Below are 24195 nucleotides of genomic sequence, written 5' to 3'. Positions count from 1 at the left end.
GTAGTCTTACATATACTTTAACTAAAAGTCGCGTAGAAGATAAAAAGTTAAGTCATTTTAATTTATAGAACATTGAAACGCTCGCAAGAAATTCGGCAAGAAAAAAAAAAAAAAAAAAAAAATACAAAGACTGCGAAGTGTCGTTTCGAACAGGCGCCGCTCGTGGCGGAAGTTCGGAAAGGATGGAAAAGTAGGTACCACCGAGAATTTAGTAGTAGCTAACGAGGTCGAGGGTGGAAAGATGGCACTCAAAGTTCTTGTCAAGTGTGTACGTGCACCCAATTGCGCATGCATTAGAATATATACATATTTACGTGGTAGATAGTCTCCCAAAGGCGTCATGGTAATGGAGAACAATAATAATGATGGTACATCTGACGGTGAAGTTGAATTTGCTTGTAACACATTACGGTGCAATTGCAGATAGGAAACTCTTGTAGGGAATCGATTGCAGTTTTTGTCGTTGCGCGGAGATTAAAGTAAATAAAAAAATTAAGCACCTTTATTTCAGACAGAAGGAACAAAAATTAGCTGCCCGCTACAAAAATTGTATAATAAAATTGAGCAATAAAAGCTCGTGAAATTAAAGTATCAAGATTTACGTATGCGTGAAAACAAATGTTATATATTTAATCGCATATGATGATGAAATATGAGGTATCAAATGTGATATATGTATGTATAGCTCGTCTAAAAGAGCTCGAGATATAATTGTACAATGACAATAGTGCCATTACTTAATTACGAGAAGCTGTATTACGAACAAACATCGTGAGCGACCGTAATAATGCGGTGAAGTGATTAACAGCGTGCGAATCATAACGCATCATAACACGCTTGATAATATTCTCTGCCGCGGCATCGACGTTATCATATTCGCCGTACTGCAATAATTACAACGCCAAATGTCGGAAACTTTCAGCGATGCGAATAATGACGCGCGTACAATAATAATTGCATACACAACAATGTCGATAATGTCCGTGAAATCGTCTGCGAATGGCTCAGCCGGAGAGATAAAAAGAAGGCAGATAACAAAGGTAGCGATACGAAGAAGAGTAGAGCGCGGGTAACGTCGCTTTATTTTCGTTTACAGCGGCATCAATTTTGCGGAAACTCGACGCATAATGCGTGACGCATGGGGGATGTAGTATGCAAGTACGCATATAACACGTTTGCACGCCGTAATTTTAACTTTTCAACCGACTGCACTTCCGCCGCGCGGATTTGAAGCTGAAGATATTCTCGTCCCGTTGGAAGTTATGGAACAATAATTCGACATCTGTTTGAAAGGAATAAGAATACATCTCTGGCACGTATGGATTTATCTCGCTAAAATCACAGTGGTGAAATTACAAAATTGCAACGTACGTGATATAATAATACGCCGCGTCGCTCAATAAGGAATAAAAGATCAGAATTCGCCGGAACGAAATCCAGGAGACCTATCTCTTCGCGTTTAGAGATTCGCCGTATATCGATGATGCATTAACAGAATTATGTGATTGATACAATGGTCCGCGCGTTGCGGAAGGCAACCGCATCGACGAGATGTACGAACGTGGAAGGGGGAAGCAGGTAATTGAAATGGCTGGATGTCGGCGAAGTTGCCTGTTTCCATTTCGTTTGCCATCCGCTATATGTTCGCGTGCCTTTGAGCAACTTCCGTAGCTTCGGCGAAAAGATGGACGGGCAGACATGCGTTTCCGTTAAGAAAAAAAAAAAGAAAAGAAAAAAAAACAAGAAAAGTAGAAAAGAAATAAATACGAGAAAGAAACGTACTAACTTTTAGCGATTAGCTTCTCTATGCGATGAGAATTCGTACAAAAACCACGTTCGGTAATGCTTTAATTAATTACGGCCAATTCCCGGAAGCTCCCGCGGAGATTTGTCCCGCGGGATGAGTCATCTTGTCGGAAATGAAATTTAATTGCTTCGACGGCGGAGCATTCGGTCGCTTATGTGCGTGTGCGTCAATTTAAAATAAATACTTCGACGGTTGTTTCGTATCCCGGGCATGTTCGCGGCTCTCTCCTCCGTTCGCGATATTAAAACTATAATTCATTCGTGTTGCATGGTGCGCACTTCAGCGGAATCGCGCATCTCGGCATCGCGGGATGCGAGATGCTGCGGCGTGCGGCTAAATGACCGACGAAAATCGAATAGCTCGACGGTGTTTCGTGCCAGCTTGCGTGCTACATGACAAACATCCCTTTCTAGGGATGGAACCGACGGGGGTTTTCGTTCCGGCTTATCTAAGGGAGAGGAAAAAAGTCGCTAGAAAAAAAAAGAAAATAGAAATATTAAAAAAAAATTTGCGGCTTGCCGTTGCGCTCGATGAATTACTACGCGGCCACCAGCTGATATGCGATCTTACTATTTGTTACGTAAAAAACGAGGGAGCATGCTACGCGTCCATGAGTTTCGAAGCTCAAAGATAAGTTCACCGCCCGGGCATTGCTCCCTTTTCCGTCCTAATATCGGGATCGTTTATTTTTAAAAAAGCTGCATTGCAAAAACATATCCGAGATAAATTTTTCCCGCACACGTTGCTCTCTTTTTCTTTATACGGAGACTAGACATTACAAAGCTCGCACGCCATTTGCTTTTGCTTCTCAAGCGTTAAAGAAAACTGTTTTACATATTGTAATTCTCAGCTACGAACTACAGATGTGCGTAAATCTCACAACAGCGGTTTAAATAAATCACGTTCACTTTAAATATAATTTACATTTTTATATATTTATATGAAAAGTAAATTTATATAAGAAATAATTGTAGCAAGTTTCTTGTGTGGAGATCGAGAACGACTCGGTGGAAGTGCCGTTTTTGTCTGGACATATTAGTTAAATATTACAATTAAATCAAACGACAGTAACGAATAGATAAGCGCGGGTGGGTCGGGGGAGACCGGGGAGGGACGGGGTGAGAGCGAGCGCGAGCCTACGTGCCGCGCGCTAGGTATATTTCCCCACTACTCCCACTCTCGCTTTGTCCTTCACTAGCAGTCGCGCAAAACACACGTACGTATTACGCACAGGTAACCGCGGGGGAGGTAGGCACGGTGGGGGAGAGAGCGAGCGCGAGCCTACGTGCCGCGCGCTAGGTATATTCCCCACTACTCCCACTCTCGCTTTGTCCTTCTCCAGCGGTCGCGCAAAGCACACGTACGTACTACACACTCACAGCGACCGCGTGCTCGGCGAAATTAATACGTACTTCCGTTTGACGAAAACCGCCCGGTCCACGAGAACCATCTTCTCCTCCCCATTCTCCGTGTGAGGAGAGCACGTGTGAGTATATCTCCTTTCTGTAAAGTGTGTTATATCCTTACGTATTTGTCTCTCCGAAATGATCTTTTTACCTCATATGTGTTGCGTGGACGTGGGCAGTTTTAACAATTATCTGGGCTCTTTGTTCGCAGATAACCAGGGCGAGGACGAATATCGATTGGCCCGAGAGGAAGCTGGTCATTCCGACAAGAGGTCTGATGTTCTGAGAGGAGGAGGAGGCCTCGGAAAGGCATCGTGCATCAACGGAGCAACCCCAGAGGTAAAAATCAATTTTGTAAAACGCAAAACTAATAGCTTATATTTGTAGCATCTCTGAAATTAATATATGTATATATTTTTTTGTTGCAGATCGACGCAGCAGCCTCCGCCGGTCATTACCGAGTATCGTCACCGCCGGTATTAATTATTTTACGAACCGTAGCCGGTTCGTCGGTCGTTCCCGGGAGTTCCGCATAGTATATTCGGGCGTAATTTATTAACATGGCTTTATTCTAAAATCACGGTCGGGATGTTCGCGGGTGACTTGTGCGCGGAAGGATGGCTCGACACGTCCCAACTGAGAGGAGGAGCAGGCCCGGGACGGGCATCTTGCATCGGCGGAGCAACTTATAGGTGAGAATAAATTTTTTAAATAAAACATTTACTAAATAAAAACTTTAACCTTTTTTTCATTAATTTTTTAAACTAATATACATGCATACAATAATATATTTCTTTTTTTGTTACAGTCACCGGCAGAATTCTTCAACTCCGCTGCAGCTCAGTTTGGTGAGTCGCATGTCTTTTTTATCGCGGCTTGTAATTGGGTCTCTTGAACCGGCAACACGTCGTCAACCATAAATTATTCAATTGTAATTATTAAATAAAAATTATTATAATTAATTAATATCCCCAAATATAATGACGCTGACGAACTGAGACCTTTTGAAAAATAACGCACGCAAAGCGTGCACATGGTTTCTTCTAGTTGAAAATAAAATATGTTTATAAAGAAAAAAATATTATAAATTCTCAATATTAGTTCAACAATTTGAAAAGATAGTACAGACAGTAGTACAGATTTTATGTATTTTTATTTAACTTTGAATTCATTGCATATCTTTGAAATTATTTTCATAAATTATCTACGTGTATTTTTTTTTCTTTTGCATACAAACGAATTTACTACACTATAGACTCAATCAATAAATATTGTATTATTTGCGTTATGTAATTTCTTTTTTTTTTTAATATACTGATAATCCGCGTACGAACATGAGAGAGAGAAATAGCGTCGAAGCACATTAATCGGTACTCAACGTTCAATGTCCACGAGTTCACGAGACCCGCTTACAACGCAACGCTCGTCGATTATTTGGTATTAATGGTATTATCTCTCCGCATTGCCTCCGCGTACAAATTGATCTGGACCGATAGCAATACCTACGAATAGTAGTACCTTTCGTATCTGCAGCAACGAGATGTGTATCGAGACGCGCGCACGTAATCGGATCTCCGTTCTTATAGATTTTCATTATAGCAATTTCGTCGTTGTAGGTTTCATTATCTCGATACTGCATATCGTTGTCGACTATACAGCACGAGAAAATTTATCTTGCGCGAAATTATAATATTTCGCAGCATTTTAAAAGACATTTTTTTTTCATATTTTTATATTATCGTAATATGTGTGTATAAGAGATTTTTCGTACGTTTTCGCGAAATCGTCACGATTTCCTAGGATTCTTAAGCGATAGGGTAACCGACGGGATTTTTCGCTTACGTTGCGTCATTCGTTTGCTATTCGTCAAAAATGTAATTCAGCGGAAGCCGGCTTGGGTGCCAGGTCGGTTGGCACGCGCGCTGTTTAATGCAGGCGACTTTCTATTTCGCCAACGATCTCTCTCGCCAGTGTGCTCGCGTTCGCTATCGGAATTTTAATCTGCGCGCGGATGTAGGAAGGACTCGCGTCGCCGAATGCAGAGCGAAACGAACGAGCCTGGGCACTCGTGACAGAGCGTTTGACATGACGACAATTCCGTCATTACGCCGTCAATGGAATGCAGGATCTGTGTGAAAAGCGTACCCTAACTTTTCGCCCCCCCCCCGCCGCCCGCAAGCCCCTATCCACCTCTCGCTTTAACCCCCTCGTGCATTCCGTGCCGCCATTGATTATTTATTCGAATTAAATGGAAAGGAATTTTACGTTCGAATGCAATCACGTTTAAACCGGAGAAGCCGACATTCTTTCGCGATTTTTCTGCTCGCGATTACGTGATTCAGAGAACTTATATTATCGCAAAATTAAAAAAAAAAAAAAAAATGCAGCTGCAGCAATTGACTATTATATTCGGATACCGACGCATTATTTTAGTATTTTATTTGATACGTCGTACTTTTTGACACGTTTCGCTTGAAAATAAAAATGCGATGACTGATGATGAAAAATATAGTTCCAATCGCATTCGACAAACAGCGAGTTATTTGAAACTGTAAATACCGTAGATACGATTCAAAATGTTTGTTCGTGAAATTATTCGCTATACAACATTGGTATGAGGTAAATTCGTAAAAATATAACAGTTTGTTGTCCGTGTTCTTTTTTTTTTTTCTTTTTTGTTTGATAATTCACTGTTCATAAAAACGTGTCATCGTCTAAACGTCACAATATTTTTCCAATGCAATTCGCGATAAATATCACGCGTGTCAAAAATAAGGAAAACTGGAATAGCTTTCAGTAAAAAAAATTACACTTAAAACAAATAGCTGTCGCGAAAATTGCGGACTTAATATCACGTAGAAAACAAAGCAGGGAATTAATGGTTCGTTTTCAGTGATAAAACGTCTTTAGAAGAAAAAAATTAATTAATAAAAGGGTTGAACAAAAGGTAATATAATATTGCTCTTTTCTGAAATTTCATTCACATTACTGCTCGAAAAAGGACTCGGCGTTTGATTGCATTATAATGCACGATTTTCACAATGGCTTTCGCTGATATAATAAAATTACGCCCCTCAAAAGTTTCTCTCGCAAAATTACGACGACAATTACGGATAATTGCTTGTCTGTGACAACGTCGTAATACGTGACTCCCTATGATTTCGCATGAAAATTAATTGCTCTAAAAAAAAAAAAAAAAAAAAATTATAATAATAATAATAATAAAAGGACGTTTGAGAAAATAAAGATCGAGCTATAAACGCGTTACGTAACGTTAATTTAATTTTGATAATGCACAGTCGATGTTCGTTCTCCTCAAAGGGGACCTAAATCAATTTGCAGACGCCTGATACGCCGAAATTGCGCCTTTGAAAAATTTCTTTCGTTCAATTACTCGTGCAATTACCGCTAATTATTCGCCGTATCGCGATGTCACGATGCAGTTTCGGCCGCGCCGAACTTTATGCAAAATCGAGTGCCAAGGGTGCGTACCTTTTCGCTTTCGAAAACTCGAATTCATGCGATAATTGGGACCGACTACACGGGACGGTACAACGTGATCCACGAAGAAAGGTGCACGAACGGCGTACGTAGCCACCCTTCAACCCTGTCCCACGTCCCCTTGCTAATTCAAATTTAATTCCGCGCTCGAATTAAAAGTTTCCTCAACGCACGACTTCCACGTGCGTTTTAATCGTAATTGGCTCGTATCTGCGCGAGGTGACTGCTTTCACGTTGACTAGTATCGTTAGTCGCGCAATGTCCCGGAGTCTCCTCGACGTCCAGGTCGAATCCGGGATATCCCCGGGAAATGCGATTGCGCTCGTTACACTCCAACAGGTCGCGCGGACTCGCGACTCGAAATCGCTGAGCTGCAATTTTTATTTCGTACGTATTCCCGCGACACCGTTCCCGGGCGATATAACTGTCGGCTAACGAGCGCGTATTTCGCGTTCTCTCGCGTCCTCTTTCATCCGGAGATCCTGATTTTCGACTCACGAGCTTCGTGACACACGAGCTCGGACGCGAACGATTCTAACGTCCGTCGCGAGAATGTCATGAGTGTCGTTAAAATCAAGACACGATAAAAGGATAGATCGATATACCGCGAGAATAAATTCGTAACGAGCCACACGAAAAGTATAGACGCGTGTTAAAATTGCATCAGGGAATTAATAGGAAACGCTATTCGATCCCTGCGAAAATGTCACGGGTGAATAAAGAACGAAAGGTCTAGACATCCTGTTCGCTAAAGCTACATTTGCGCGGGCGCGTCTCTTTCCGATTGAAATATCGTTAGGAGATCACACGGTGTCGGGTCGTAGGTTTGAATTTTGAGCGGATGCTGCGCTGCGACGTGGCGTTGTCGACTATCCGAGCGGCAATTCGTATCGCGGGCATGTCGGCTGCAATGGCGTCGAAATAAAACGGGCAAAAGGGGTGCGCCGCGTGCACCCTTTTGTCCGACGAATCGCGATTCCGTGCACGTAGTCGCGATACACGACGCCCGCGAGGACAAGGCAGGTCGGCCTCCCCTTTCCCGCAGGGTGGCAGAAGCATTGTGTCCCCCGAAAGTAGTTCCCGGTCTGTGGTCGACAGAAAGGCCAAGAATACCGGGAGAATTATCTAGCGCGGGTGAGCAAAGGGAAGGAGTCGCGACGAGAAGGGAGGAACGGTCGCGTGACCGCACCGCTTCCGGGAGGGAAGAAAAGCCGCGAAGGTTGCGGCGATATTTTCGCGAGGAAGCCTCTCCCGAGGCTCGGCGATAAAACCGCGCCGGAGGAAAGAGTGTCTGCGGAGATATTTTTTTTGGATAGGGCGTATATCATACTTAGGAGCCGAGGGTGCGCGATAAGTCGACCTTTAACACGTGACGACCGGTCGCATTAGGAATAACGACGTCAACGATCGCGTGTGGCACCGTCGTCATTTCGGAAATGCGATACGCGGTAAATTTTTCGCGCGTGCGGAATAATCGTGGATACACGCGACAGTGCGGCGTTCCGTTTAACGGCGATACCGTTATCGCGCTTAACAGATAAACCTGGAAAGAAAAAAGAAACGGGGGAGGGAGAAAAAAAAAAAAACTCTTCCCACCAAGGGATAAAAAAGAAAAGAAATGTAAAATGTAAAGTGATAGGATACAAGAAAGCTAGGCCGCTTATCTTTATCTCTCCGGGATACGAGAAATCGAATAGAATTTTTGCTCGCGGATTTGCGTCGCCGAACAGGTGTGAAGTAAAAGATAGATAGACGACGGCGACGGTGGCCGTTCGCAGCGGGATCGCGCGGCGCGCATTTCTAACGAGGGATGCATTTGCCGGGGCACGTAGGTGCCGGAGCACATCTGTATGTAACGTATGCAGCCGGTAGCACCGTCGCGCGCTGTTTGTCGCGTGTACTGTAAACGCTTTCATAAAGTTACACGTGCGCGTAGTCCCCCGTCGCTACAAGCCTTCGTGTCGTGATAAGTAATGACGAGGATATCAACGGCGGGTCGAAAAGGTGAGCCCGGTCGTAAGGTGAATTGAGGGAAATGCGCTTGTATTCGTTTCGTTCCAACGAAGAAATTGCACGGCGGAGAGAAACCGTTTCGCGCGAACGGTGGAAAAATCTTGATTGCCCCGCGCGTTATTCTACACTCGTGATTTATTATTGTCCATTTTTCGAACCGCATAATAAACGATAGAAGGATAAAATGTAAAATTGCTATAAACGAAATGTAAATTTTAAATCGCGTCACGGAATGGCGAAAATACCTTTGGCGAAATACGAAGATTAATATTCCTTGTATAATTCACCGGCGCGCGTTTGCAAATTCTCCTAGGATTTAATTCCGGCTTTTCGAAAAACTTGCAACCTCACGGGGTTGTCGAAGTGAACGCGTGGTAATACCGAGGCGAGGCGCAATTAATTACTCGTTTGTCGATATTATGCTGGACGCAATTTTTCTGGCGGAGACATATGATCGACGCCCGCGCCGCACCGTAATTCACTTTTAAGACAGTCTCCCGATCGACCGACTCCAGTTAACGCGCCTTTTTCCTCTCATTTTACTCAAGTTCTCAATAACACGCGAAAAATCAATGCTATTTACATCGCAGTTTTTATACGCTAGTACACCAAAAAGAAATCGCCAGGCTGCTTTCTTTTAAAGAACTTAAAGCATTAGTTTAAAAAATAGCTCGATTAAAAAAAAAAAAAAAAAAAAAAGCAAACTAAAAAATGTAATCTTGACATCGTGCTTTTTGATAAAGCGTTTTATAACGCTTCGTTCATAAATATTGACCCATCAAATAATGTATTTAGAAGTGGAACTCTTTTCCGATTTTTTCACTGACGCGCTTTTATTTATAGAATGTTAGTTAACCTCATAGTGAAACGCCGGATACTATCGGAATGAAATTATTTAACGGATGGCTAGTAGCGTGCTGTAAACAATACTCGGAAATTCGCATTGCAATCTGCCGGACAAAGGGCCGTCCGGCTGCATCAGGGCTCGGGTGATGTGCTTTTATTGCTCGGCACCGGTAGCCATCGACCATGAACGAACCGCCTCTTTCTAGTCGTCTCTCGCGGTGCTCTCGTCAGCAAGCCGCCGATGTGTCGCTGCAATTGTATATCAGGTGTGCGCGGCACTTTTTCGATAAATCCGTCGTCGTTTGACGATCGAGCGGCCGCTAAAAGGACCGATTATACGACACCCCGGCGCGATCTCGCGTTAGAGTTTACCGCCCCGGCAACGGTAGTGCTCTACTGCCGGCCGTCCATTGTTCACCGGCTAGTACACACTTCGTTACGAATAATCCTGAATTGATTACGAGAAACGGAAAAGACGAGATTGCACGAGGAGCGTAATTCGATCACGCCTGTAGATCACAGGATAGATAAAACTTATCTCGTCGCTGGTCTGAAATTTATTTTCTCGAAACGTTTTTTTTTTTTTTTTTGGTTCTTTTACCGTTACATTACAGTTTCTAATTATCGATTATAATAACAAGCAAATATTACACCATTTTCAACGCGACGATAAAATTGGCGCAACGTTATGATAAAAAACCGGAGTCATTAAAAAGTTTCGATTACTCTTTCTTTTGCACCACTCTAACTTTGCACTTTTCATTTGTATGCAGGCGCGAAATAGCGCCTCGGAGTGCAAAGTACAAAGCGCGATGTAAAAAGCGGAAAGGCATTATGAAATAGGGCATGTAATCGATATTATACGAAATTGCATGAAATTACAAATACAATACGTAGATACAGAATCGGAATTACATTTGGGACGAATAATCTTTTTACGATAACCGCGGGGTGAGCCGTGATTTATATCTATCGGAAAATGATTTTCTTAACGAGACGCCCGCCATCGCGAAAGTTTCTCCCGTGGTACAATAGAACGAGAGCTGTATCCATTAATCGGCGGCATAATGCATCGATAACGAAGGGAAATAAGAAACCGGGCTATTACTAGGCGTAATCTACGACTGGAACTTACTTCGCGAGAGAATCGAAACGACTTGGGGGGATAAGGAGCCATTCTTCCACTTTGGAGCCAGAAAAGTTCGTAATGGGAATACGATTAAATTGCAGTTGGATTGCTAGAAAAATATTGCCATGCGATGCACGAGAAAGTCGTTAATCTCTTACGGAATTCAAACAACCCTCGAACATTACGCCCGAGCGTTACCTCGAAAGACTTATGCCTATCCACGAATTCTCGCTCGTATATTAGCTGAACATTTATTAATCTAAATCAAATATTTTATGGCTATCGTTATTTAATACGAACCTCTAAACAATTCTCGAGGGAAATCCATCGTGAATCTTTCTACAACGCTAGAAAGATCATTTTTCTTTCGTAATTTTCTTGTAACCTATATTAAAAGAATGAGTTTTATCGAGCATGAATTGCGACTCGCGCGGCTATCATATTTCATATTTATATATCATATCTCGATAACAAAGATGTTCGTAAAATCTACCGTTAAAATAAATTACTTTGCTCTTACCTAGATCATAATAACGTGCGCAAACTGTAATAAAATTATACGTTACCGGAATAACTGACCGCGTATCAAACCAATTATAGGATATTGATTCTCCTTTTTCCCGCGAGTGCTTAATATACAGTGCTCGATAGTACCTTCGTCATGAATTATTGGCCGAAAAAAAATTCTTTAGAAAGAACAAATTATACGATAATCTTATACGCGCCTGTAATCAATCACTTTTGCAGAATCAACTCGTGGAGTTGAAACGTACAATTTAAAATACCAAAATATTTATAATTTATTTATTTTTTTTTTTTTTTTTTTTTTTTTTACGTTTAATTGCTTTACCGTTCACGCTTAATCTTAGCACGGGAGAAATAATTAATTTCTTAATTCGACCGAATTTGTATTTCGAAATATAAAATTCGGACGTATCGCCGACACTTAAATTTCACGACGTTCCCCGCGCGTTCTTGGCGAAATTTTACGAGTGTCCTTTTGCGTCAGCAATTTAACCCTTTTTACGGCGTCTCTTTCATCCACCTGCTATGCCAGTTCAAGTTTCGGACGGTCCGATTCTTGAAAGTCAAAGACAAGCGCGGCCACGCGGTGCCGCGCCATTCGTATGCTACTTTTCACTTCGGCAACAAATATGAAGCCGATGCACCGGCTGACACCGGCTCGAAAATCTCTAGTTCGCAATTCCGATTTTTCCTCATCGTCCTTCATATATCGGCGCTCTCTTTCGCTTCGGGATTAGTTGGAAAGTCGAGAGCTACGATCGCTACGTGCTTGAAATAGGGAACTCCATCCATATTCTTTTCGCGCTCGCTTTTTTCATTTATACGGGGAGAGAGTGCCTCTGCATAAACGCCCCAAAATTTATGGTCCAGAAAAGTCTCATTTCGCTCCATTTCTGTTCAAAACGAAAATGAGTGTCTTCCAACGCAAGTCTCCTTGTTGGTTTTCGCCTGTTCAGAGCGACAAATTAATTGTGGACGAATTGAATTTTTTTTATCTACCAAAATCCGAATTCGCGAAAAGATTTAATTTCTTATTTTACTACCTATTTACTTAGAGAGACTAAACACTCACAGAGCGCGCGCTGTTTATATTTAATAATTTTTAACGACTAACTATAGTTAAAAAATTTCCATGACCAGGTAGTGCGCGTTTATCAATCGCGTTGTTATTGCGTAGCGGCCGAGCGATAAGCAGATATAGCATAATAAAAATTTATAAAAAAATAAATAAGTAATAATAAAATAATTAATAAAGCGGCAAAAATTAATTAAAGTAATAGCATAAATGCCATGATCAATTCAATGGTTAATATATTTAATATCGCTAATGGACAGAAACAATATTTAATATAGATGGAGTAGGAGAATCAATGCACGCTATTTACTTATTACATTTTAAGTGTGCAGAGATTCCATGAAATCGTGAATTTCAAAATTAATTTACAACGTTATTTCCTTGGAAGGAATGACCGATGCACATGTTGAGAGTTAAAATTTAATCAATTAGCCGACTCTGTTATATTACGACTGCTGTAACCTACATTAAATACTCGCGTTTAAACACTGTGCCCGTTTCTCGATTTAGTTTCATCGCAATTTATAAATGTTTAGTCTTAATTGAGCTGTATATTTAGACGATTAAAGTCCGTCACGTTAATACTGAATAAACGTTCTGAATGATACCGGTAGAAAAGTAACTTATCAAATTCGGTATTGACTTATTTAAATTTTCCAAAGCAAATTCGTACTTTATAAATAGACGGCACGGTCGTTGACGCGACAAGATCGACCTCGTTATCAGTCGCGAAGCAACCGGAAAATATCACACCGTCCACGAGTCTGCTATCCGATCGTTTTCAATCGACGATTGCGAGCTTCAGCGAGAAGCACTGAATTAGCAGCTATCTTTATTGCCGTGTACGGGCCCCGTTCATTTCGAGCATTTGACAAACGCGTTTGCCGGGAATAGTGGTTGTGAATGGCCATAATAACATGTGACGTTACGATAAAACTTTGTTAAACAACCAGCAGGCCTGGATTTGTCACCGTCGCGAGCGCGGTCGCGGCGCGTATTTGCGTATGGTTGACATCGTTGGCCACAACCGTGCTTTATGCCGCGGTTATCAGTGTTATTTGCGTTAGCTCTCGTTTAATTGATCGACCAGCTCTCGTTAGAGCGGATAATTAATGAAAGCCGATCGAATCGATTATCACTTATCAACTCCATTGATAGTTTAATAACCTCTTTCCGCCTTAACCGGTAGATTCCTTCGTTTCACGTAGAGATTAGATTCGCGGGACGCTCTGCGACGGATCCTCGTCCATCCAAGATCAACGTTGGGAGGCTGCGCGCGGCAATAACAATCGAATAGCGTCATCTTAATTTTAATGACATTTCGGGAGACTTCCGCATAATCGGCAGAATAATTTCGTCGAAATTTGATAACGGTCCATGATGAAATCTCGGGGGAGCTCGCGAGCGCCGTTTACCCGTTTATCCTACGACGTGTTACAATTGCGTTACTTCAGTCGCCCTCGGCAAGAAGATGGTAACTCGTAGCTAACGATCTTGCGAGCGTCATTCGGGAAAGGATGCCATTTCGTGTTGCAACGTGTCCCTGAAATTACAGGGCGTACTACACGGAGATAACATTCCACAGTTTCATGACACTTGCGAGATAATAGCGCGGTGCGTTTCGTGCAATTTTGCGTGTCGCGGATTTATATAAAAATCGTGTGAGCCACGCGAAACGAGCGTTTTAACATCGCGGAGGTGATATATCTACAATTAAGTCCATTCTGAAAACTCTCGGGGGTTCGCCGCCAGCGGCGGTGTGCAGCGATCGCTTTTGATTCGTATTTGCGGGGTGTTACGACAACGTGTCACGTCCTTCTCGCGAGAAGCGAGAATCGCATAATTCGCATGATCGGACGGGATACAATCGCGCGGTTCGAGCCCAGAGAGCTTCCCTTCGAGCGACAACGCGGTAGCGTCGTGCGATTTTCCACCTCGATTGTTTCCGCGAAACAACGTTAGCGAAACGTTTGTTTTCGTATGCGTCGCTGTCCATCAGAAACTAAAGGGGAATCAAAATAACCGGCGATTTCTCTGCGGCCTTTGTACTCGGCGTTTCGATTAATCTCAACGAATACCGAGATTTTTGCACCCGTTATTTCGACGCCGCAATCAAAAGACTCGCGTTCTGATACACTACTGGAAAAAGAGCGCAAAAATACAATACTAGAAATAAAATGTAGGAAAAAAAAAATATAAAAACAAAAAAGAAAAAAAAAGGTACCGATGTTGGTATCAAACGAACGAGCTTTAGATAATCGATTTACCCGTGCTTGCTATCTCGATACTTTTCTCTCACTCCCTAAAAGCAATTATTTTTAATTGTTTCTGAGTAAACAGTTATTGCACAGCAAAGTCCTTTGGAACATTTATAACAAATTCATTATTGTTTCCTTTACTGATAAATATATATATATATAGTCTTTTTCTTTTTTTTTTTTAATTCTATATGAAATTTTTCGTAAGACAGTTTAAATTATAATATAAAACACGTCGATCTATATATACGTGAATATCCGATGCAAAGCTAGAACAAGTGGGATAATCATTGATTATTGTCAAGAACAATAATCGTAATAAATACCGTTGTATGCACATAATGATGCTGAAAATTTAGGCGACGACAATCCTCGTAATTCTCGCATTGTAAAGCGACACGATAATTAGATTCCATCGATGTGCCAATGAACTATTTTCGCTGAAACGCGGGGCACGAGTTTTTCGCCGTTAGACGTAAAATTGTAGAGCGGAGTTCCGCAAAACTGTTTCCATTCTTCCGTCATCTTTTTTTTTTTTTTTTTTTTTTCTCTGAGGTAATTAGACGTATTCAAATGAACCCCGGAAATCCTTTCATGTTGTAACTTCAAGTGAATTTTGCACGTGCTTCGGTTAATTTTTCCTTCGCGCAAACGTTATGTATCTCGGAGCCGCTGCAATTTGCGAATTTTCCCCCTCTGTCGAGAAGCGGATTCAGAAGCGCGTAAAACTCTCTTTGTTATTGAAACGAAAATCTAAATTACTAGCAACTGCACGTAGAGCTCGCGAGAAAGAATATTCGGAATTAATGAAATATTCCCGCATTTAAAATACATAATGCAACAGACAAATATAGATTTCATTATTATTAACGGGATCGGTATTAGCGAAAAAATAATATGCGTGTGATTTAATGATTCACGAATAAAGAAACTAACGTAAAAGTAAACGATATTAACGTAATTTTATTGCTGCGACTCGAGGATTTCGTGCGTTTGACACATCGAAGTCGGTCCGAATCTCACTCGAAAGAGTCTAGTGGCCGTGATATGTTGTTCGCAAAATTGTAGACGAAACGGGGCGCGAACGAACGGCATTCGGTAGTTGGAAGTTCCAAATGTGTATCTACGATCGGCCACCGGTTAGTGTATCGCCCGGCTGCGGTCTGGGGCACCACGAAACTTTCCTCGGACGAACTTTATCGTCGTCAATTTTTCACGACTTTCGCCTGTCAATGGGGGCGACACGCCCCCGGGAGACAAGAAAGTCCATCGGTTTGCCGAATCTTTAACGACCCCGGTAGATACAGTACGCGACAAGTGGTTGACACGAACAAAAAGGATTCCGCCATCATGAGGAATCGCGTCCTCCACTTTTATAGAAAAATATATCGCTCGCTATTTAGGAGACGATATTTCCATCTCGCGCGGGGTAGAAAATGCGCCCGATAATACCGATATCAATCAGGACGCTTCGGCTCGTGTAGGAATTAACGAATATGAATAAAAACGCGTGCATTAATTATCGATAATTCCATTAGTAATTCCGTCAGAACAGATTTCGCCCGAGTACGTGCCCGCGGAACGGCTCGTCGCAAAAGGGATCATGCTCGAACGTTCGTGCAACCGATTATTAATTTCGATCGCGAAAGGGACGTAGGGCGAATCCGACCTAATGCGTGCACGCATTACACGCGCAATTCGGGAAATCAGCGCGGGCATTTGCGTATACGTTTCCTACCTGTTTGGCTAGATTAAATCAATGGGGGGACCGCCGAGATGGGTCAACGTACGAAAATCCACGTGCGCACGGCAGCAGTCGCATTATGCCCCCAGGACATCGTAATCGCATTAATTGCATTGACCGACACCGAGAGAGCACCGGTGCGCAAACGTGGCCGATCGCGATGCGACCGGACGCGGCTGGGAATTCCGCCGCGGACAAGTCCGGCGACGGAAAATTTCCGATATTTGTTTCGCGCTCGAGGTTGACAGTCCCCTCCCTCCCCCGCGCTCTTTTCCCTCCTTCCCTCCGCGTTTCGAATTGATGGCGACCATATCGAGTGCTGGCTGCTGCAGCGGAGATGAATCCCACCCCGCGGAACAGATGGCTCGCGCGAAATATCCAAAATCGTTTGTAGTCCGCGGCGTCACTTTTTTTGAAATGCGGTCAGGCGAGCTTTAAAAATATGCCTCCTGAATTATTCCCGGAGAACGGTATCTCGGCTGCTGAAGGGACACGTGCGGGAATGCAAGCGCGCCTCAGGAAAATTGTTCGCGATGATTAAACGTCAATCAGCTTCGCCGGCTCTATTAATGAAATAAATATACGGGCGCAAACATTGCTGATAATATACGCTTATTTCGAAAGCATAGACACGTACAAAGACCGGATTACCGTGATATCACACGAATGGAAAGTATATTCACGTATACGGTGCGCATTGAATTTCGCTAAAGCTCACATAGCGCACACGAATCATACGAATTGACCAACCTCGCGTCAATATTTATGATTTCGAGATATGGATGGCTATGATTAAACCTAAATTCCTGTAAATCGATGATGCATCCTTCACAAAACGTAGTTGAATATTTCCTGCGGTACCGGTCGTGCGATTTTAATAAAGAAGTGCGATACGTAATGCAATAAAAAAATTTTTTTTTATCAAAAATAAAATATTTTTATGTTTAAACTCGGAAGGAAAAAAAAATTGAAAAAAGAAAGACTCAATCGCTTTTCGCGAAACGAAAGTTACAAGAATAATTGATTCGCTAAACAGAGTAATAATTAAATATATTCTTGGTCAACCTCGGCAAATATAAATGTATAAAGAGTAAACGGAATTAGTACTCGTTCAATAATTACGGACGGAATTAATCAGACACGGAGATTAAAATAATACATCGTAAATTTTTACTTTTAAATTAAATTCGTGTTACTTTGCGCGATAGCTTGATTAAATGCCAAGTGTTTAATATTCTTGCTGCTAAGTATGTTTGATAATAACTAATTACTTGGTCCCTCGGCCTCTCAAGTATACGGAGACGTGCTGAAGATAAGACGACACTGTCTACGAACTCAAGCGTGTCCTCTTAGCACTTAAGTAGTTGTATGAACCTCATAAGCAGTATTCATGACGCTGTTTACTTTACAGTGGTGTAAGTAGTATAAGTGACGTAAATATAGCATGTACTGCAAGAAACTCTCCTAAACAAGATAAATTTAACGAGAACTCCCCGTTCAAGTAGATAGAATTTTTGATCGGGTGACAGCCTTTGATTAATTTCAAACCGTCAACTTTCTTCAATCGCCTGATTAGTTCCGTATAAATTTATATACGACTGAAACAATTCGGTTTTATATTTGAATATGAAAAACCGTACCGGAAGATAAACGAAACGCCGGTGAAGTCACGCGTAAAATATTACAATGCAAGCTGAGAGCACCGCCGGCGAGATAGGATGGTTATCTGCCGTTCGAATAAAGGCTGTAATTTGCGCGCAAAGCTCTCCCCTCGATAAGAACGTCGGTGTCGTGTCAAATCGAACAATGTTTTACCTCGCGATTGAGCGGCTTCGCCAGAGTGATGACACCGGTGCGCGGGTTGACGACGAAATGGTCCGTGAGTTGTATGCCATATTTCACCGGCGATCCTTCGGGATCGTGGCCCTTCAGGACGAACACTTGCGTCCCGACCTTGGTCGATTCCGAGAGCGGCAGGCCCGTTGGGTATCCCCCGGCTTCCAGGATAGGTGGCTCGTTCACGTTGTTACCCGCTGGAACAACGAAAAAAAAAAAATAAAATAAAATAAAAAATAGAAACGTTTATTTTCGAGAGTTTCCGCTGTTGGCTATATCGATCACTCACACGCCCGCCAGATCTCTCCCTATGTACCTTAGCAGGTTTATTTATTCCTCTCGTTAACTTCCTCTTAGACGCTGCGAGCTGCGTTTGCTCGAAACGAAATGTCCGGGGTGTCCAAAAGTTACTCTTGCGAAAATACTACGGAAGTTAACAGTTTCCGAGTTGTTAAACTCCGCAAAAAAAAAAAAAAAAAAAAAAAAAAGTATTTTAAAAACACGCGGCAAAACCTTATTCATTTATTACCGTCATGTCTTGTAGTTTTACAGAGTTTTAATCTGTAGATTGGAATACACGCTCGTTGAAAAATAAAAAAAAAGTGTTGACATCTGATCGGTAGATCTCGCGCTTTAAATTCGCAAGGTGGAGGACGGCGAGAACCGGTTTGCTCGGCGAATTCGGCAGACGACCGTCGCGGAAGAGTTAGTACATGCGTGTGTTTTCATCGGCCGGCGATCCTCACGTTCTCTAAATTCGCAAGGTGGAGGACGCGCGGGCAGCGGACGGTGAGAACCGGTTTGCCCGACGTATTCGGCAATCGAGCGAACGTTGCGTAGGGTCAGAACAAAACAGTAAACAAGTACGCGGCCAGAAACGTTTAGATATCTATCTACAAACATGGTCCGCGCCGGACAATGACTAGACGACCGATACTAGACAGATTTTGTTTCTATCTTTTTAAATGGTAACTTTATTTTTCGAAGACAGTCACTAGTTTAGAAATATATTTAATCCGCGCGATCTAACCACTAGCTGCAAAATCAGATTAGTTAAATTAATTTCCACTCGGGTTGCTATTACCGTTTTCATTTATGAATACGCCGGTGTTTGAATCTTTCGATTTTTACGATGAAGATAATACAATAATTATAGCTTGATTAATTATTGCGCGATATAGGTAATAGTTCCGTCACTAAGTGTGTAGCATTGGATCCTCGTATTTATTGTACATAAATGCTGCTGGATTGATTTTAGATGATTAAAGGTACACGAGCTAAGTAGATTATGATTGATGTATCCGTTCCGCGGAAATCGATTTTTGCCCGCCAATATCGCCCACCGGACCTGTCGATAATCAATTTCGCTGCGAGATCCGGAGCTTAGTGTTTTCATGTTCCTTTTGCGACAGGCGCAATCAATACGGAAATCCCAATTCAGTGCGTTGAACAAGAAAATATATCGCGTCGTCGGACGAGCTTTCCCGGTTCTTATATCATATTATATCATTATATCGTTTGAAGACGAGAACAAGGGAGGAGAATGCTATGTCACGAGAGACAAATGCTTTGGAAAACGAATTCTTGCGCTTAAAACCTAATATCTCTTATATTTCTCCGCGAAGGAAGAAACTATCGAATTATTCATATCGAAGAGAAGCATTTATATTACGTGCACCTATTTTTATATTTTTTTAATATTTTTTTTTCTTAAAGAAAGCAACAAATTTAAATGTCACCATTTCGCATCGTATATTTAAACGAGATGAAATAAATCATTTACTTTAAGGGGAAACTATTTCTTAGACTTTTCTTCCAATGTGTCGAGCACATCACAAATAAAATTTATATATTATTCAAACTTGAAAGAAAGAGAGAAGTTGAGAGAACGAAGTTTTTGCCGTATTTTACAATGCCTTCACAGCGTGCAAAATATCGAAATTCGAAGTCGAACTAAAAGAAAAGAAAAAAAAAAAAAATTAAAAAAAATAGAACCAACGGCGGGACACTTTGTACAATCACCTCATCCCCGGGTAACATTGGATGAGCTTTGCTCGCGGCCAGGTCACGGTACTTCGGGACTCAAAAGAGCCCGGAGGTCCCAAGCCGCTAATTCGACGCGAGCGTCGGGGCTCGACCTCGTAAGCCCGAAAAGTCGTAAAACTATTACCAAGTCCGGGCGCACGAAGTAGCCCCCGCAGCTGAGAAAACTTCTTTCCGAACTTCCACAGCTTCTAGCCGGAAATTGTGGCGAACGTAATAGATACATCGCGGACTTTAAGATCGACCAGCGAGGCTCGCCGTCTTTTTTTACGAGCCCCATTCGACGCGAGGATACCGCTACCGCGAGACGGCAGCTGCGGCTTTCCATGCCTCTTTCCTTCTTCCCCCTTTTTTTTTCTCTCTCAACTATAGTCAAAACGAAAAGTGACCCTTTCACGAAGCGACGATAATCGTTATAAAGATAACGACACGTACGATCTCATTTCTTTCCCCGAGACCACATCGCGTTACTGCCGTCTGTCGTGGATTCACGGTCGCTTAGAATTTTTGCTATTACGCGTTGGGTCATACGACGCCGTTGTAACAAGCCCAGACTTTCATACGAATTGCACGCGCAGCTCGTAAAAAAAAAAAAAAAACCCGAGCAGCGAAGTGCTCGTCGCGACACGACGTCGTTAAATCGAGAATGCTATGCGAAGGAGATTATATTTGCAAACCCAATGACACGTTAAGGTAGAACAATGTAGGAAGTACTCGGCGAAAACGAATATTCGCGAGTCACTATGATTTCTTACAGCGTTGAAAGAATAAAACAACGGGAGGGAGATTCATGATTCAGTATGACTTCGAAAAAGTTCGTCAGCAGAGGAGATAAAGCGAAGTCTCCGTTGAAAGTCCCGCCGTCGCATCGAAGTAGTGAGATTGTTGGAAAACCGCGACGGTTGTACGCACAAATTTTCTCTGATCCATCAAAAGAGGAGCGGCCGGTAACTTTTCTAGAAGAAAGTTTCCTTCAAACGCATTTTGTAAATTCAAATAGGGGATTCGAGAATGACGCGGGCTGAACTTTCTTTGGCGGGGCGAGCGAGCGAGCGACGGTCGCTATCGAACGTCATGAAATGATCAAATCGTTGCTACATTTTTATCTTTATCTCACGTAACGATCAAACGGCCAAGGGCCGATAAAAAATGTCTCGATGAAATACGTGATAATGTTACGTTAAGCGACACGCTAGGGATGATGTATATTTAAAGAAAACTTTTTATAGAAAAGATTGACTGCACCGCGATACTTTTACACAATTACCTGATTGAAATTCGCTGAAACTGTTCCGCTCAAAGTATGCTTTGAGAGCGCGATTGAGAGCAGACGAGCGTAGCAACAATTCCCATTATAATTGTCACCTTAATTGCGCGAAAACTCACGGGATAATCGGCGCCGCGAGGATTTTGCCGAGATCGCGAAAAAGCTGGTTATTACAGAGGATTGACGGAAATCGAAGAACCAGATAAGGTTGAATCGGTAACTACTTTCCTCTTCGAGGTAGGGACTTGGTATGATTTTACTTCGGTAGACCTTCGCCCGTTTTTCGTCTCTCTCTCTCTCTCTCTCTCTCTCTCTGCACCCTTCGGTCACTAATCTTCTCGATTTCCGAACCGTCTCTCCAGACAACCCTTCGCGCACACGATAAAGAACAATTTTCGCGTCGCGAGCCCCTTTTTATTGAGTCCTCTGAGCGCACTTATGATCCGCTCTCTTCACATAAACCACGTTATTGTCGACCGTTCTGTTCCTCGTCGCGCCATTAACCCTAAAGTCGGCAATGTATCCTGCGAAATAAACGTGTCTGTTTCTTACCGCGCCGAACCAAAGCTTTTACGAGAGAAAAAAAAAAAAGATTGCGTTCTAGATCGACTTTACGGTTATTACTTTATCAATAGTTTAAATTACCTTCTAAAATTTGCAATAAAATTGAAATGGAAAATGTTATAATCAGAAAGTTATAAATTTATAATATTGCACAGTTAATATTATAAAGTTTGAAAACTTAATAATATAACGAAGTAAAATTATGAATTTAATCTTATATGCAATCCGAGCAATATATGATATGCATGATTTATAAGGCCGTTAATAAATATCGATCACGCGAGGAGAAAAATTTGTAATCCTGTAAATTTTTTTTTTCTTCCCATTTTTACATTTTTATTGCAATAAATTATCGGTCGTCTATTGTAAGTTGAAAATTAACATCGTAAAGATACGCGTAACTATAATACGAAAGATTAATGTGATATCGTAAAATGGAAACCGGCGGAATCTAACGCAGGTCGTTGTCCGGAAATTGAACTGCACATGAAAATAAATCTTTGCTAGCGTAGAAAGGTGTACGCATATAATATTGATAAATATCGATCGCAATCGGCCAGGGGAGTCCGTTTTTGTCGTGATACATAGTACCTTTCCACGAGGAATCTTTTTACGTCTATCACGGTAAATTATCGGTTTCCCTTCGACACGCTGTTAATTTATTTGGGATAAATTATTGTCCTTCCTTTTTTTTTGCCGCAGCGTATTCGAAGAGTCGCGTGAAATTTTTTAAATCAAATTTAAGTACGACTCGGAAACGTTAAGAGATAATATGTGGTAGATCGACAAAATGTCAATTACATTAAGTTTACCTAATATAAATTCACTTGCGTGCGCCGGAAATTCAATTTTCTGTTGAAAATAAATTTTACAAACGCGCAGTTGTCTCGCGTAAAGAGATACGCCGTGTGAGAAGACAGAAAACGAAGGGAACTATTAGAAATTGGTTCCGTCTGTTACGTAGAAAGATTCGTGCGTTCCAAAAGGAAAAGCAAAGCCGTTCGGCATAAAGGCGGGGAACCATTAGCTTCATTTCATTTGAGTCAAACGTGCCGGAGAGCGTCTGTATGACAAGATAGATACTTGTGGTGGAGTCCGGGAAACGTGTGGGTCCGAGCTTCTACAGCTTATAGGATTCATACTGAATGGAACTACGGATATTCGATTAATTTTCTCGATGGGTACATTTGACTCGTACGCGCGGTAATCTAAATAAAAGCAATATTGCGTTCTTATTTCAGTCAATTTTTAATATAAACTATTACGGGTAACATTAATTTTGATATCTAAAATTTATGTGGCATGCTTTTAGATTTATATCAATAATAAAATTAATTTTTTCTCGCCCTCCCCTCCGCCCGTATATTTTTTAGAATTAAAAGAATTTATATCGCCGCTGAAATCTCGTTTTATCTATGTTTATATAAAATGATAATTGATATTAATACCGCGCGCGTAACTGGTACATGTTTTATTATCAATATATAAATATAATTAATTCATTTATAAATTTATGGCAGTACAAATTCCCGTCGGGATATATTACGTCGAAACGATGCATAATTAAGATATAAAAATCCCGTAACATCGTTTGAGATTAATTACCATAAAATAGTCGTGTTTTTAACGTGGCAGAAAATTAACAGGTTCCTCCGGTGTTATCGCACCGCTAAGATGTCCAACGATTAATTCATCGCGCGCGATATTCCCCTTCTGTTTCGTTACTTCTGGTTTTCACAAATTCCTCCGAAACCAAGGAAAGTCGGAATTTAAAGCCCGGAATAAATTAGCAAGCATTAAACGGTGGCGCAAGCACTAATAACTCTAGGGTTTCTGTCGCTTATAAACAAAACAGGACTGAAACTCATCTTCGCTGTAAATAACATTTGACTGCATCCATTAATATCTATAATAAGATTCGAATTATAGAAAAATATAAAATGTGCTTTAGTTTGATCTTTCAGACGTGCACGGGAGCGCATTTTTGCTTCGCAATTGTAATTTTTTAAATAAAATATCGAAGATAATTTGCGCGGTCCTTTGATCTTCCGTCTCTTTGATATTTAACATTATCGTTAGCGTCGACGCGACATAAGAACGCAAGGATTTTTATCTTTGAAACGCGAGAGGACTCGTTTGAAAATCGATGAGAAGCTACGCGACTCCACTACACCATTAGCC

General features: G+C 41.7%; 1 protein-coding gene across 3 annotated transcripts in view; it reads right to left on the bottom strand.

Annotated features, from left to right (window-relative positions):
* Cad87a (cadherin 87A) overlaps positions 1-24195 on the bottom strand; it is a 155651-nt gene that overhangs the window by 15789 nt on the left and 115667 nt on the right. For all 3 annotated transcript variants that reach the window (XM_070669099.1, XM_070669098.1, XM_070669100.1), the window contains one exon: positions 18120-18337. In XM_070669099.1, coding sequence (XP_070525200.1) covers positions 18120-18337 — 218 coding nt within the window. The remainder of the gene's footprint in view (positions 1-18119; positions 18338-24195) is intronic.

This window comes from Cardiocondyla obscurior, linkage group LG18, assembly GCF_019399895.1.
Source record: "Cardiocondyla obscurior isolate alpha-2009 linkage group LG18, Cobs3.1, whole genome shotgun sequence".
Classification (NCBI taxonomy): domain Eukaryota; kingdom Metazoa; phylum Arthropoda; class Insecta; order Hymenoptera; family Formicidae; genus Cardiocondyla; species Cardiocondyla obscurior.
This window is presented reverse-complemented; position numbering and strand designations above follow the sequence as displayed.